The sequence below is a fragment of the Festucalex cinctus genome, chromosome 6 (assembly GCF_051991245.1).
Source record: "Festucalex cinctus isolate MCC-2025b chromosome 6, RoL_Fcin_1.0, whole genome shotgun sequence".
Taxonomy (NCBI): Eukaryota; Metazoa; Chordata; class Actinopteri; order Syngnathiformes; family Syngnathidae; genus Festucalex; species Festucalex cinctus.
In genome coordinates this window covers 6,186,221-6,200,557 of record NC_135416.1, presented here as the reverse complement: position 1 = coordinate 6,200,557, position 14,337 = coordinate 6,186,221, and the positions used below count along the sequence as shown (strand labels likewise).

Sequence of the window (14,337 nt, the reverse complement as noted above, 5' to 3'; positions counted from 1 at the left end):
CATTTGTCTTATTTGTGTTTGGTGGTGGCGGCGTGGCATTTTTTTTTTTCTAATGTAAAATATGTACTTTGGCTCAACAAAGATTTAAAACCAACACTAATATAATCAATTGTTCCACATAAAAGACAAGCTCAGCATTGTATAAAAACATAACACGAACATATCTAACTTAACTAGAACCATTGGGGGAAAAACAAAACAAAAAAAAACAAAACAAAAAAAACAGCCACAACCATATAATCACAATTAGGTCAATTATTAAGGTTTATTCAGCACATCTGATACATTTCATACAGAGGAAAAAAAATACAGTATACATAAACTGTTATTTACAAAACATCACATCCACTAGCACCAGAAGAGGACTACTGTTTTTTTTTCCCTCAAATCGTGACCCCAACTTTAATAAACACCTTTCCTCAAATAATGTCTCACTTTTCCCATCAAGAAAGTAAACGAGACATAGCCGATGAAAATCACATAATTTAAGAGACGCTATCTGTTTCTCCACACAGTAGTTACCTGCTGAGCCCATTTGAACTCTGTTGCTCACCAAGACAGCAGCACCTGCTGGAGCATGTAACGTTACACTAGTATTAAGTGGATGATCGAACGTAATGCTGTGATTGTGTTTTAAGGTCTTGTCTTATCTGAAGTAAATAAACACCCCTAACCAGTCACTACAGATGGGAAGGATTACAGCATTTCAGCACCTAAACATATTGGAACTGCACAAAGATAAAAAAAAAAAAGTGGAAAAAGTTTATTCCTAAATGTTGAATGTATTTCCTCAAAGAGTGTCCCCAACTCTTAAGAGATGTTGCCCATTTCACAGGCAGAAAGAAAACGGGTGGGAACTAGTGGGACGACAAAAAAAAAAGAAAAGAAAAAAGATCTATTTTCAGAGCCTTTACACAGAGACATTTAAAGTTAACTAATGCACAGCCCAATTGGAACTCAGTTGCTAACCAAAACAGCAGCACCTACTCATGTTCACACACACACACACTATTCTAGTGTCTGTCGTCAAGAAGTTCCCTGAATATTATGAAGGCAGCGCTAACATGATAGACAGACTGAAGTAATATAACAGGACAAAAAAAAAAAAAAAAAAAAAAAAAAGTGTTCAATTAGAGGCCTTGCCTATCTTCCGTTGAGTAAATAAATGCCCGTTGTCAAATAGTGGCCACCAACTGCAAATAGACGCCGCCTCTTGAACAAATAAAAACCTCTCTCCACAAAGCTGCTTCGCTTTTCTTATCGGGGAAGAAAACGTGTGGTCACTGATGAAATCAATACATAATTTCAGATAACTTGACATTTCACGGCTGAGCCTAGATGCAAACTAAAAGAGCAGCACCTACAGAAGAAGGTAAACAATGGGACACTATATGAAGACATTTCAGTACAAGAACGAATTGCCAACATGAAAGATAAATAGTGTGTGTGCGCACTATGCTTTTACCGTTAAATACAAGAAGTCACAGTGTGACATTTACGGTATAAGTTGTGTAATAAGATGTCCTGGAGGCCCAGTTGGAGTCATGTGCTCGTATGATAACCCGATAAAAAGAGCGCAGTTATGGAAGCGCTCACGCCGGCGTACGCGAGGGCGGCATCTTGGCGGCAAAGGAGCCCATGCTGTTGAGCACGGCGTGGATGCGGAAGTGAAGCCGCGACTCCATGCTGTAGTCTTTGTAGTCCATCCTGCAAGTCGCAATGGCTTGTTTACCACGTTTGTTGCAGGACAAATTCAAAGGAACATTTCAACTTTGAGTATCGACTTACTTGGCGCTCTCCATCACCACGATGGCCTTCTCGATGTCGCCCCTCTGCTTGTGCAGCAGGCCCATCTCGTACATGGTGAACGGCACCAGGTACTTGTCGTGCTGCAGGTCGCTTTCGCTGTGACAAAACGGCCGCAACGAACGCCTCAATGTTTGACTTTTAATTTTATAAGAAAATACAAGAACAGAAAGCAAGCCTAAAAAAACATGTCTAACAAGCTATAGTAGATTATGAAAGGGAGAAAATCCCTGTTTAACTCATTTGCTCCCAATAACGTGTAAATACGTTAGTTTTTTTATGTTTTAAGTGTCCCAAAGACGTATTTATACGTTTTTTTTATTTATTTTTATTTTTTTATGCTAGAGCACACAGAAGGCTTTGATGCAGCCTCTCAACTGCAAAGAACGGTTGCAGAAATGGTAGTTATTACATAAACGGCCAGCAGGTGGCAGCAGAGCAAAGGAAATCAACCAGGGCCATCTAGAAAAAAAGCTAAATTACTTACAATTTTAAATAGGTTTGTGAAAACTGATGAAACTTATCTCTCTTCTAATGCTAATTGCTGCAAAACGGAAACAGATAGAAACTTACTTTTTTTTTCCTGATGAAAGAAGAGACTTTAATCTTTCTTTTGATAGGTCCATATTTTTATAGCAATAGAACACAATATTCTTTGGGCCTTGCAAAATCAGTCAAAATCCAGTAAAACGTCCGGGAGCGAACGGGATTGCTTCTGTGAAAATGGCTGGGAGTGAATGAGTTAAGTACCGTATCAGCTACAGTGTGATGTAGTTGGAAATCACATAGATGTGACTTGACGGGCATTTATTTGATCTATAAACGATTCAGATGACTTATTGATCCCTAAAAGGGCCAGTCAACCTCTGATGCATCATCATCATCATTATTATTATTATTATAATCAAGCACTGCCCCTTTAAAAGGGGGTCTGAATGAATCTTAAAAAAAAAATCTCCGCAAATTAAGTCACATAATAAACAATAACAAAAGTGTTTATTAACGAATGTTCATGTAAACTTCCCATGTTGGGCCTGTCTTCTGGAATCCATGTTGTTGTGACTAAACGGGCTTTTTGTGACAAGTGGTAAAATTTAACATTGGTCATTTTGGGGTATTTTTTTCACACTTCTTTAAAAGTGATTGTTGATTATGGCTTACAGCTTAAGAAAACTGAAATATCCTATCTCAAAATATTAGAACATTTCCTCAGACCAAGTAAAAAAAAAAAAAAAAAAAAAAAAGAAGCCATAATCAGCAATATTAAAACAATATAAGGTTTGCAATATTTCTGTTGATTTGTAATGAATCAAGAATGTATGGCATTTTTGCTTATTCAATTGCATTACAGAAAATAATGGACTTTATCACAATATTCAAATTTTCTGAGACAGTCCTGTATGTGTGTGACTGTGAACGTGGATCTCACCTGGATAAGACGCGGGTGAAACAGACCTCCGCCTGGTCGAGCTGCCCCAACTGCCTCAGGCACAAACCCTTTAGCAGCTGAACCACACACTGGTCATCGAGGTGGTAGTCTGACGGGTCTGTGCATTATGAACAGTGGTTAAGTTTGAGGAAAAGAGTTTTTTTTTTTTTTTATTCATTACTGTGGTCTTCGTCCTCACTTGAATTATACTTGAGCTCCTCCTCGGCTTTCTCCAACGTAGCCAGGATGCTTTCCGTCAAGTCGGCTCTTTTGCCGACAATGGTGAAGCCGTTCCACACGTACATCATCTCCTGTGAGCCGCAAAATGGACGACATTTTGTCTTAATTCAGTGAATCCCAAGGAGGGGGAAAAAAAAAAAAAAAAAAAAAGTCCTCACCAGAGCTGGGACGACCAGTTTGACGGCCTTGGAGGAGGCGTAGCGCTGAGCCTTCTTGGCCGCAAACTTCTCAGTCGGGATGGACTTTCCGGCCATCCTCAGCCTCAGACCGTCCACCTCCCTGCAAAGCAACACTACCGTCAACTAGGGATGTAACAATATCCAAACATCACGATACGATATTATCACGATATGAAGGTCACGATACGATTAATTATCACAATATTGTGGGGGCGATATTTACAAAAGATCACAATATTGTAAAAATGAGAGCTCATGCTATTATAAAATAAAAAAACACAATATTGTACCTTTGTACATAACAGCAATGCATATAAACCACCTACAATCTCTCATAACAATATTGAAGCACTTATTTGCTAATGCTAGCACACATTGATCGCTTCACAAGCAAATTAGGTTCCCTTACATCTGCCAATTAGCATAGATTTTAAACATAAAAGGCCAAAACATCCCTAATTAAAATTTAATTGCACTAATAAACTAGCCACTAGAGGGTGCTAGAACTGCACAAATAGAAATCAACCTGACTTTTCCCTCATCGTGACATCCCTACCGTCAACTCCCCGTAAGGTCGCTGTTGTCTCCTTTTTGCATACCTGAATAAATCCGCCACGTTTTCGCCCAGTTTCTTGACTTCCTCCTCCGGGAGCATGCTCAGTATGGACGCCTTCTGGAACACGTAGACGGCCTACAAGCCAAGAATGAGACAATATCCAGTCTTCAAAAAATGTAACAAATGTTTTCATTTCCAGTTGCTGAATCCAAAACAAAAGATTTAATAAACACTAAGAAACATCAAAGAATCACCTGCGACCATTTGCTCTCCTTGCAGAGCAGATCAGCGTAATGGTAGGCTTCCCGCCAATTCTGTTCAAAGGAGTAGGCCCACATGAGCTCCCAGTAGCACAGGTGGTGAATCTGCCGCCACTCCTGCTGAGCGGCGATGCAAGCGTGGAACTTTTCCTGAGCCTGGACAGAAAAAGTGCAACAATCAGCAAACAGGTGGAGCCACAATCAAGCGAATTTCGTGCGGAACCCTTACAAATGTGATGTTTCCTTTCAGCAGGGCAATTCTTGCAATGTAGAAAAGCATGAGGGCACCCTGTGGATAAATTCTACATGAATACGTTAAAAAATAATGATTTTTGTTTTTGTTTCCCCATAAGTATTAAAAACAAGTTAGAGCCTTCAACAAATCTAACTTGCTTGTTTTTGTATACATTCTGACTCTTCAATTATGGTAAGTTTTTATTTATTTATTTTTTTACTTCAAACAAAAACACTTTGGTCTTCACTACATCTAGGTACACATTTTTGCAAACATGGACATTTTTGGGTGTTCAGGGAACATAATGTAGGTGATTTTTTTTTTTTTTTATAAAGACAATATAGTCTTGAATGAATCAAACATTTTCATAAGGAAAGGCAATATAGTGTGTAAGCGTTTACAAAAATTACAAAGGCAATTTGAAGTCCTCAGAGAACCTAACATGCGATTTTGACAACAATGAAAATTTTTGTTTTTCTATAAACCTAAAGTACACATTTTTGTAGACCTTAGTGAAATTTTCTCTTCTCAAATGTCTAGACAAAATTATTTAGTAGTCGTAGACCTCACCCAAATTAAAAAAAAAAAAATTCATACATATCAAAGACCATTTTGTCTTCAATGCATCTGAGGCAGGTGTTTTGCAAACGTCAAAATTAGCCTCCACGACAGCTAACATGCATGTTTACATAAACACTGAAGACAATCCAAACTTTCGTGAACTGAAAGTGCATTTTTGCAATCATCAAAGACGGTTTAGTCAAAGCAAAGCGTGCGCGGTTTTGCAAACATTAATTAGACTATACTTGATACAGAAGTGGGACACATTTTTTTGCACTAGAATAAGATGCTACCTATTGAAAGCTTACAAATTTGTCAGTTTTGTTTTAGCACAGAATTTTAATGGCTTACTTTTGGGAACCTTTCAGCATAAGGCTCTAGCAGAGTCTCGGCCTCAATTAGGTCCACATCTCCAGGACCTTTGGGTAGATGAGAGAATGCTTTAAAAAAAAAAAAAAAAAAAAAAAATTGATTTCAGTGATCAAATAAGAACCGCTTTTTACCCAGAATGACTGAGATGTAAAGGTGAAACATGAGCAGAGTCAAGGTGCTGAGAATGGAGCGCAGACTGCCGCTGGATGCGCCCGCTCGCAACTCGGACAAACCCAACTCCTGTGGATTAAAACAAACAAACAAAAGCACATTTGACACAGAAGAATATATACAGTATATACTATACACTTCTCACAAAAGGTAGAATGCATTTATATAACATACATACGCATTTGTGAGGAGTGCATATCAAAATATTGGTCTGAAGAGACCTACCCTGTCCCCTGAGAAACCCAAAAACTCCATTAGTTTGAGGATTCTAGTTGGTAGTAGAGATAGCATCTGGAAAGAAAAAAAAAAAAAGTTTGAGGTTTTAGTTCTAGATATGCTTTTATGTGAATGGCTCTATTGTAGGTTTGTGAGCGCTCCCACCAGATTAAAAGATCCAATGCCCATGCTGACACCGCCCTTAAAGTGAATATGCGTGCTCGTCTTCTCCATTGGTGTATTGCTTTGGATTATGGCCTGACATTCCCTGTGCAAAAAAAAACAAAAACAAAAACATGCAACATAGCATTTTTCTTAAATTGCAGAAGTCACATAAGTGCCAGCGTATGTGTCTCACTTACTTGAAAATCTGATAACTATTTCGGATCCTCATGCCTCCCTTGATGAAACTGATGATGCTCTCGTCGAGGAACGTGAGCGCCGCCTTCTGCAGCAGCACTTCGGCGTAGCAGAGCTCAGCGTGCATCTCCTCTGTGGATTCAATATGACGTGACATGAGCGAACGCAGATTCCATACGCCTATCTAGTCTATTAAGTAGGCCAAAAGAAAAAGACAAGTGCGACGTAAAATTGATGTTTGCGGAAACAAAATATCATCTAATGTACACTTTTTCTAAACATCAAAGTCAAATTCAAACATATGCGTTTTGTGAAAACAATTTAGTCTTCAACAACCCTCATATTTTGTTAGGTTTTTGTAAACTGATGATTTTGTTTGCAATTTGTCACTTTTGTAGACATCAAAGACAATTCAGAGTTAATGATGGAACCTAACGTGTGTGTTTTTGTTTTTTTTTTGTTTTTTTAAACATTAAGGGCAATCTAAGAGTCCTAAATGAACCTAACGTATGTGTTTTTGTAAACATCAATTGTCTGTTTTCAATTGGAATGAATTCACTTTATAGACATGTTAATACGGCATTGATGGGACCTGACACCTCCCTCACCTTCTGTCAGGTTTTCAGGTGACTGTCTGGACCACAGATTAGCCAGAGTCTCCATTATTCCCGTTTTCTTTCTAAACCTAAAGTTGGAAAAGACAAAAACATGATTTCATTGGTGTATATTCAACACGTGATTCTTAATAGCATGATGGTTGCGACTAACTGTCGGGACATACCTCTGGCACGTCAGCAGGGCGTCGCTCAGTGACTCCATGGCAGCATTCATGTCCTTTGGGTCAAAGGTCATGCCCGCCTGCATGACCAACATGCTGCTGTAGCCCATCGCGTGGTACATGCTTTGGCTCTTCCTGTAATCAACACAAATACATCTTGTATCGCATCTTATCCTGTATGTCATGCAAAAGTGTGCAGACTGGATAAGGGGACTTACCAGGGTTTTAAAAGAGCCAAGGCATCTGCAAACCTGTTGTTCAGAAAGAGATCAAGGGCGCCGGAACATTCTCTTAATGCAGCCTCTAAATCCATTGGTGGTTCTCTGGAAGGCATATTAGAAATTTAGAATACTATTTAGAACCTTTAGGTGCTGCCTTCATGGTAGATGGTTTGATTCCCGGCCACGAAAGACCACAGAACAATCCACAGCATAGGAGTAAAGCTCATAAACGTAAACACAAGGACATATGCTACACTCAAAAAAGCCAAGCAAGCCTTCATGGACATGAAGACAAGGAAGGCAATTTGCTTAAAAGTACAGAGAGTAGCCAGTAAATTCTGGACAAAAGTTTAAGGATCAATGAAACAAAGTGGAACATTTGCCAACGCGATTTGGTTTGCATGGATTCTTCATAGCGGTTCCGGCTCAAATAGTCTTAATTAATGATTTTGTTAGTAGCGAAATGAGGAACAAAATGAAGCAATTTAAAGATCCTTCACCCTGCAACAACACAATGACCCAAAAGCATCACTACTGTACTGCAAAAACAACCAAGGAGATAATCAAGGGCAAGAAGTTTAACATCGTTATTTTAATATATACAGTGGCACTGAAAAGTACTGAAAGTCTTCATCTTGTAATGCAAAACAAAAAACAAAAAAACAACAACTATACAAGGTTTATTAAGGGTTAATGCACTTAGTGCCCTCTGGTGGTGCATCCAGCATATTGCAAATTGAAGTCAGTCAATTCTGTCTGACGTTATGTTACTGTATCACTGCCTCACTGCCTGCATACTAATGACCAGTCGGTAAACACAAAAAATGACATTAAATTTTATAAAATGACTTACAATACATTTCCAGAACAGGGCTTGTCCTCCACCTAAAAGCAAAGGAATGGAAAAGCCAAACTGTTTGATTTAACATTACACCTCAACATTCCTTTGAATGTCCATATTGAGATTACAAAACAGCATAACACAATGAAAGATAATTAGTAACAAACACCAACCTGCTGTTGGGAGTAGTCTTCGATCTCCATTTGCAAGAATAAAAACCTTTTTCCGTACGCCTCAAGATGAACAAAAGCAAGATTCTTTGCAGCTACGTTTGCAGATCTTCACCTTCACTTGGAAAATAAATGTTCATTAGGGAGTTCCTTCAAATTTATACTTCACTAAGGTTACAAGGGCCAGCCCACTCTTGTGTCGCCTGATATCACACATACGCACAGCATCACTGTCAAGTGAAGGGCCAGGCACAATCCGCTGCTTGTTTCACATCTGAAAAGCAACCTATCCAGGCAGGGCTGCAGTGTGAAATTGCAATTACCATTTGGCATTGTGCTCTCGGGATATTTAAAAGAGCAACCAAACACTTAAAAGAGGAAAGTAATTTTTGTGAAACATTTTTTTTTTTTTTTTACACTGTATGCCATTAATACACGTTTCCCAGAGCTCCTCTTCCAACAGTTTATGTAGCCAAGTTTGAAAAGTGCTGTAATGTAAATACCCAGAGACGGGTTTTGTGCCTTTGATTCGGAAAATGAGTTTTCAAGCTTATCTAGCCAGCACACGTCATATCTGTTTATCCATGTGCTTAAATACTACTACATTACCCACAACCCCCTGCGCGACTAATTTTTCCACTTAAAAAAAAAAAAAAGAAGAAAAAAAAAAGTCATAATTACTCCGTAGCTTTATGATATTCCAAATACAAGCACTTCATCTGAAATGCAAAACAACATTTTTTGACTTGAAATTGATAGGTTAAAATACATTGAAATAGTATAAAATGGTGGACGCTTTTTCAATGTCGTCAATGCTACGTTACCCACAATCCTCCGTCTACGCGGATTATTTTCCGCTAAAACTGAATCCCAGTCAGCTTGCTCAAACCAAGATGGATCCATCTGGACCGATTATTTGCAATATTACCACCCAAACTGGAAACGCGATTAAATATAAACCAACTGGTGTGTCTTTGTACTACATTACCCACAATCAGCAGCGGCTCTGTCTTCCTTCTTTCCAGTAAACATGGCGGCTTCAGCCGCAACTTCAGACTCCCATCCAAACATCCCAGAATACGAATACCGCAACGCGAATACCAAACCGTTTCACATAGACTCGTTCAGAAAGGAGTGGCTGAGTAGACTAAAGCCGTCCGACTACTCCTACTGCGCCGAGGATGAAGACACGTTTCACGCCAACTTTGCTCATGAGATGGGAGTCAGCGTGGACATGATGCGGGAACTCAAAGAAGTCTGCAGGTACCTCTTAGCACATCGTATTGCATCAAAGCGGTGTAGTTAGGAAGCACAGTATCATACAAGTCGAGTAAAAGACAACCCGGGTCAGGCTAAGCCCTTTCACACCAAGTGGAACCGGCAAATAGTCACAACCTCCATCACGCATAATAAATTCAAAGAATTGAGTAGAACAATTTTCCATCACACCTGTTGTAATCAGGAGGAGCACATGATCTCACACACGACGCTGTCAGGAAGTAGAAATAACCTCAATCACACCTGGTGTAATCAGGAAATAATTATATCCCATATTCAAAACACTCATGACATTTTATACAGCCATGAAGTAGACATAATCCCTATTTCATTTGTGTTCCTATGACTTGTAATTTTACCTTTTGACTAGCGCTGCATCACTTCGTTGTGATCCTGAGGACCAGCAGCCTGACCCAGAAGTTGTACCCGAAGACTCCACGTTGAAAACTCTTGTGTATGATTTTATTTATTTTTTTGGCCTTGAACTCAACCATTGCAAGCTTTGGAAACAATGTTGGCGGCCTTTTAATTTTTGTCTCAACAGCGAAAGGAAGAAAAGGCAAGATTACAAATCCTCCCTAAAAATCGCAAAGAACAGACACGACCTTTACGCAGATGAGCAGGCGAGTTGACAATGACTCCTACCTAAGTTAGCGTGATTTGGCCTTTGTGGAAATACGAGCTTTTAAGAGGAGGTCAAAAAAAAAAAAAAAAAAAAAAAAAAAAACAACAATATGTTCGATGCAACTCCACTAGTCGAAATATGGTATTCTGGCTAATCCAGGCGTTTTTATCCATCTCAGGGAGCGGCCATTTTGCTACTTGCTGTCGACTGAAGATGACATCAATGTTGCTCAGGCCCCAGCTAACAACCAATCGCAGCACAGCTTCAGAAAATAAGTGCGCTCCGATTGGATGTTTCCGGAGCAACAATGATGTCATCAAGTGGCGACTGCGCATTGCAAAATGGCCGCCCCCTTACATGGATAAATACAGCTGGATTTGGCTTCATAACTCATATTCCAAAAATGTAATATTAATCACTATGTCATGTTTAGACCAGTGAGGTCACATATATTATTGGCAAGGATTGTTTAAGGTTGACTTCCACTTTAAAGAGATCCATTGCTGCCTTTCCTCAGGAGCGACTGGCAATCATGATGAAACCGGAGGCTGTGGAGAATATGGTCCCTGAAGGAGACGTCTTTCTGACCATCAACGTCTACTACCCGGCCACTTTTGAAAAGGTGAGTGGTGGACCTCGATTTGAAACTTTCAAGGCTTGCCGGAGTTAAACAGATGTTGGTTAAGGAGCATGTTCCTTGTTTTTTTTTTGTGTGTTTTTTTTTAAACCTCGCTAAGTAAAAAATAAATAAATAAATGAAATGTCAATTCCTCAAAAGGAGCATGCTTATATAACACTTGGCCAAGGTCTGTTTTCAACTGATCCACATCCACCGCCTTCCCCTCGCAGTTTGTCAACAACCGACCCCACATGACGCTGCTCCTGATGGGCTCCCAAAAGTTATCTGACCTGCGGGATGCCATTTGCTGCGCCAGCGACCTGCAGATGTGCGGCGAGTTCAGCAACACGCCGGACATGGCGCCGGACTTTGTCAGCAAAGTGAGCGCGGTTCATCCTCGCCAACCCTTCCGTGTCGCACCTTTCTAACGCAGTTTTTTTTTTTTTATTTATTTCAGGACCACTACAAGTCTGCTTTCTTTTTCTTTGAAGGGGTGTTCTATAACGACATGCGCTACCCGGAATGCCGCGACATCAGCCAGTGAGTTTGAATGTGCTTCTTTGTCGTGCCCAATAATCCTTCCTTAGCTACTCATTCTTCAGAGGGGGCCCTGAAACAAACGCAGCCTCTCATGAATTAAGAGCCCTTGAATAATCATTCAGACAGGTTTCCGACTGTGTTATCGATAAACGGTCGGTGTGATCGGAACTGGAAAAGAGTTAAGGGGTGGAATTCTCGTTAAAAGGCTCGTTTGTGGTCGTATCGGCTGATTACATAAAGCTGATGTGAGTACAGACCAGATGAAAATGCCCTAAACGATGTTTGTGTTTATTTGCAACACGCTTACATCCAAGCAGACAGATATGTTATTCTAAGATAATGCAGCTTTGCACTATTGAGCTTTCCCAACCCCTTAGAAGTGCAACGCTATTTTTTATAACCGGACAGGAAATAATCCCCAATAAAAAGAGCAGAAGCAAGAGATTTGCCAGAGCATCTTTGACAGCTTGTACCTTGCAACTCTGCTCTCCTCACTGCGAGTAAAAAGGAATGAGTCTTGCCTTCTCATCTTTGTGTTGTCATTCTTATAAGTTTTGGAGTGTAAACTTAACAACCAACCAGGGCACATTTTCAGAAAACAGATGAGCCGTGATTGGATAACAATCAGGATGCGATCAAATAATTATTTCCTCCATTGTATCTACATCTAGTCTTGCCGCAAAATGTAATAATCAATTAAAGGATTTTTTTTTTTTTTGGTAAATAGTGTTTTGTAATTGTCGTTGCAGGACGACGATCACATGGGCCAAGGGCAACAACTTCCCCCCGTATACTCAGGCCAAGATGGAGGACACGAGGCTCGTGGATTTGCAGGTGAAAGTGGGCTTCCCGTATCTCTACTGTCACCAGGGCGACTGCGAGCACGTCGTCATTATCACGGACATCAGGTAAAACGGCAGCATCAAACGCTTGCATTTGAAAGCTACAACTCAACTGCTGTCTGATACATAAATAATTGGTCCGCTGTTTTTTTTTTGCATTCTGTTCTCAAGTGCTCAACAAACTTTTGAATAATAACACTTTTGATTTTAAAGATCTCACATAAGATAACCAAGCTCAATGCATTCCTCAGATGCCATTGAGGTTTCTTGTGTTCCTACCGCATCGGTCCCAATTTGAACACATTCAAGGGAACCCTCACCCCCCCCCAACAAAAAAGTACTTGTAGTGTGTTCATTTTTTTCTGGGACATTTATCCCTATTTCCTAAATGTTTTCAGTGGAAAACATATGATTTGTTTATCAGCTTCTTTTTTTTGTTGTTTTGTACAAAAAACATTTATGTATAATAAATTTGATAAAAAAAAAAATAAAATAAAAAAAATACAACGGGAAGAGGACTTTGGGAAAAGATAAATGCATATTAAAATCAAATATCGCAATATTGGGGGGAACAAATTGCCATTAGATTATTTTTCAAAATCGCTCAGATCATCATTCTACGAAGCTTGAATCATCGTGCTAAGATACAAGAACAGAGATGCAAAAATAACCTCCTTGGTGGAGGTAAAAAAAAACAAACAAAAAAAACGTATGATCGTTCACTACCAAGCATTCAGTAGCAGCAAGCTGACCATGACAAACTCGAAAGCTTGTGTTCAGAGGCGTAAATAAATGGAGTCACACACCCACGGATGGATGAACACCACCGTTGTGCCTCCACAAACCAAATCATCTTGAGGCCTCTCAGGATGTGACGTGCTCAGGGAACCTCTACAGTATCGTGTGATTTGAAAAGCGGTTTGAGGCCTCCGTCACACCACCAGACGCCTGAAAATGACCGCGTCTTTGATGCGCAAGCACCACATGTGAAAGCAGATACTTACGGAGGCAAATCTGATGACGCTTGGCACCCAATGAATTTTTGTTTTTTTGGTCTGTTTGTAGACTGACGCACAAGGACGACTGCCTGGACCGGAAGTTCTACCCGCTGCTAATCCACAAACATCGGATCACCACGCAGAAATGTGCAGTTTGCTACACTTTCATTGCCAGGTGAGCTCTAATGGGGGGGTCCATTTACACCACAGGTTAAAAAAATCCCCAATGCATTTATTTATCAATTTTATTGAGTAAAATAAAAATATTAGTAAAATTTAAAATAGTTCAGCTCTATTTTATCAAAATGAACAATCTTACGTTATTTATGGGCATAGCTGAACTATTTTTCAACTTTATATACAACTGCCCCGGCTCATCTGTGCATTTTGAAAATTGAACGTGGCCCTTGACGACCCACCTGCTGGTTTTCCTCAGGTGGTGCACCACTAGCGACCAGTTCGCCCCGAGTCACCCTTGTCTGTTTTGCGACAAGTGCTTCCGCATGCTGCACTACGACGCCGCCGGCAACAAGTTGGGAGACTTCCTGGCCTATCCCTACGTGGACCGCGGCGCTTTCAACTGATGCCGCTTTTTCGGCTTCCTGTTTTCTAATTTTTGTTGATATTTGTGATTTGCAATAAAGTTAAGACTGATATTAATTCACCATATTAGAGGGGCCAAGCCATGCGTAACTCTTACTGTCATAAAAATATAGCAGGTCAAAAGTAATAAACTTGTCACAGCTTGCATTGGAATATTTTTACACTCTGTACTTGCATTAGTCAGCTGTACAAATACATTTTCTATTACTGTTTCCCAATTAACCGACACAATGTTTTATAAACTTGTTTGACCAGCTATCAGTTTCATTCTGACAAGACGTATGTCTTCTCCCACCAGTGAGTTGTACACCTTGCATAGTGCCATTTAAAAAAAATATTTGATTCCAAACTTTACAATATAATCAAACCAAAGGTGAATAAAGAGTAGATCTGATGAGTCAATTCTAGGGGAACTCCCTATTAACGGTAAAAGAACC

General features: G+C 39.8%; 2 protein-coding genes across 7 annotated transcripts; one reads left to right on the top strand and one right to left on the bottom strand.

Moving 5' to 3' along the window:
* Window positions 1–246: 246 nt before the first annotated feature.
* On the bottom strand, window positions 247–10,314 carry LOC144020409 (tetratricopeptide repeat protein 39B-like). Of its 5 annotated transcripts, none has more exons than XM_077523861.1 (19): window positions 9,384–10,314; window positions 8,399–8,510; window positions 8,238–8,269; window positions 7,382–7,486; window positions 7,167–7,298; window positions 6,994–7,070; window positions 6,388–6,517; window positions 6,191–6,293; window positions 6,035–6,100; window positions 5,770–5,878; window positions 5,618–5,685; window positions 4,700–4,759; window positions 4,465–4,626; window positions 4,254–4,345; window positions 3,634–3,754; window positions 3,435–3,546; window positions 3,236–3,353; window positions 1,789–1,905; window positions 247–1,707 (listed from the first exon to the last, which is right to left on the bottom strand). In XM_077523861.1, the coding sequence occupies exons 2-19, from the start codon at window positions 8,426–8,428 to the stop codon at window positions 1,593–1,595; spliced, it is 1,749 nt and encodes a 582-aa protein (XP_077379987.1). In that variant the 5' UTR covers window positions 8,429–8,510; window positions 9,384–10,314; the 3' UTR covers window positions 247–1,592. The 5 variants fall into 5 exon arrangements, with proteins under 5 accessions (XP_077379987.1, XP_077379989.1, XP_077379991.1 ...); XM_077523863.1 differs by having other exon boundaries at window positions 9,388–10,314; XM_077523865.1 differs by having other exon boundaries at window positions 8,399–8,515; window positions 9,663–10,314.
* Window positions 9,240–14,045, top strand: snapc3 (small nuclear RNA activating complex, polypeptide 3). Of its 2 annotated transcripts, none has more exons than XM_077523874.1 (9): window positions 9,240–9,658; window positions 10,044–10,127; window positions 10,218–10,296; window positions 10,816–10,920; window positions 11,148–11,297; window positions 11,375–11,457; window positions 12,207–12,291; window positions 13,365–13,472; window positions 13,734–14,045. In XM_077523874.1, the coding sequence occupies exons 1-9, from the start codon at window positions 9,426–9,428 to the stop codon at window positions 13,746–13,748; spliced, it is 942 nt and encodes a 313-aa protein (XP_077380000.1). In that variant the 5' UTR covers window positions 9,240–9,425; the 3' UTR covers window positions 13,749–14,045. The 2 variants fall into 2 exon arrangements, with proteins under 2 accessions (XP_077380000.1, XP_077379999.1); XM_077523873.1 differs by having other exon boundaries at window positions 9,243–9,658; window positions 12,207–12,365.
* The last annotated feature ends 292 nt before the right edge of the window (window positions 14,046–14,337 follow it).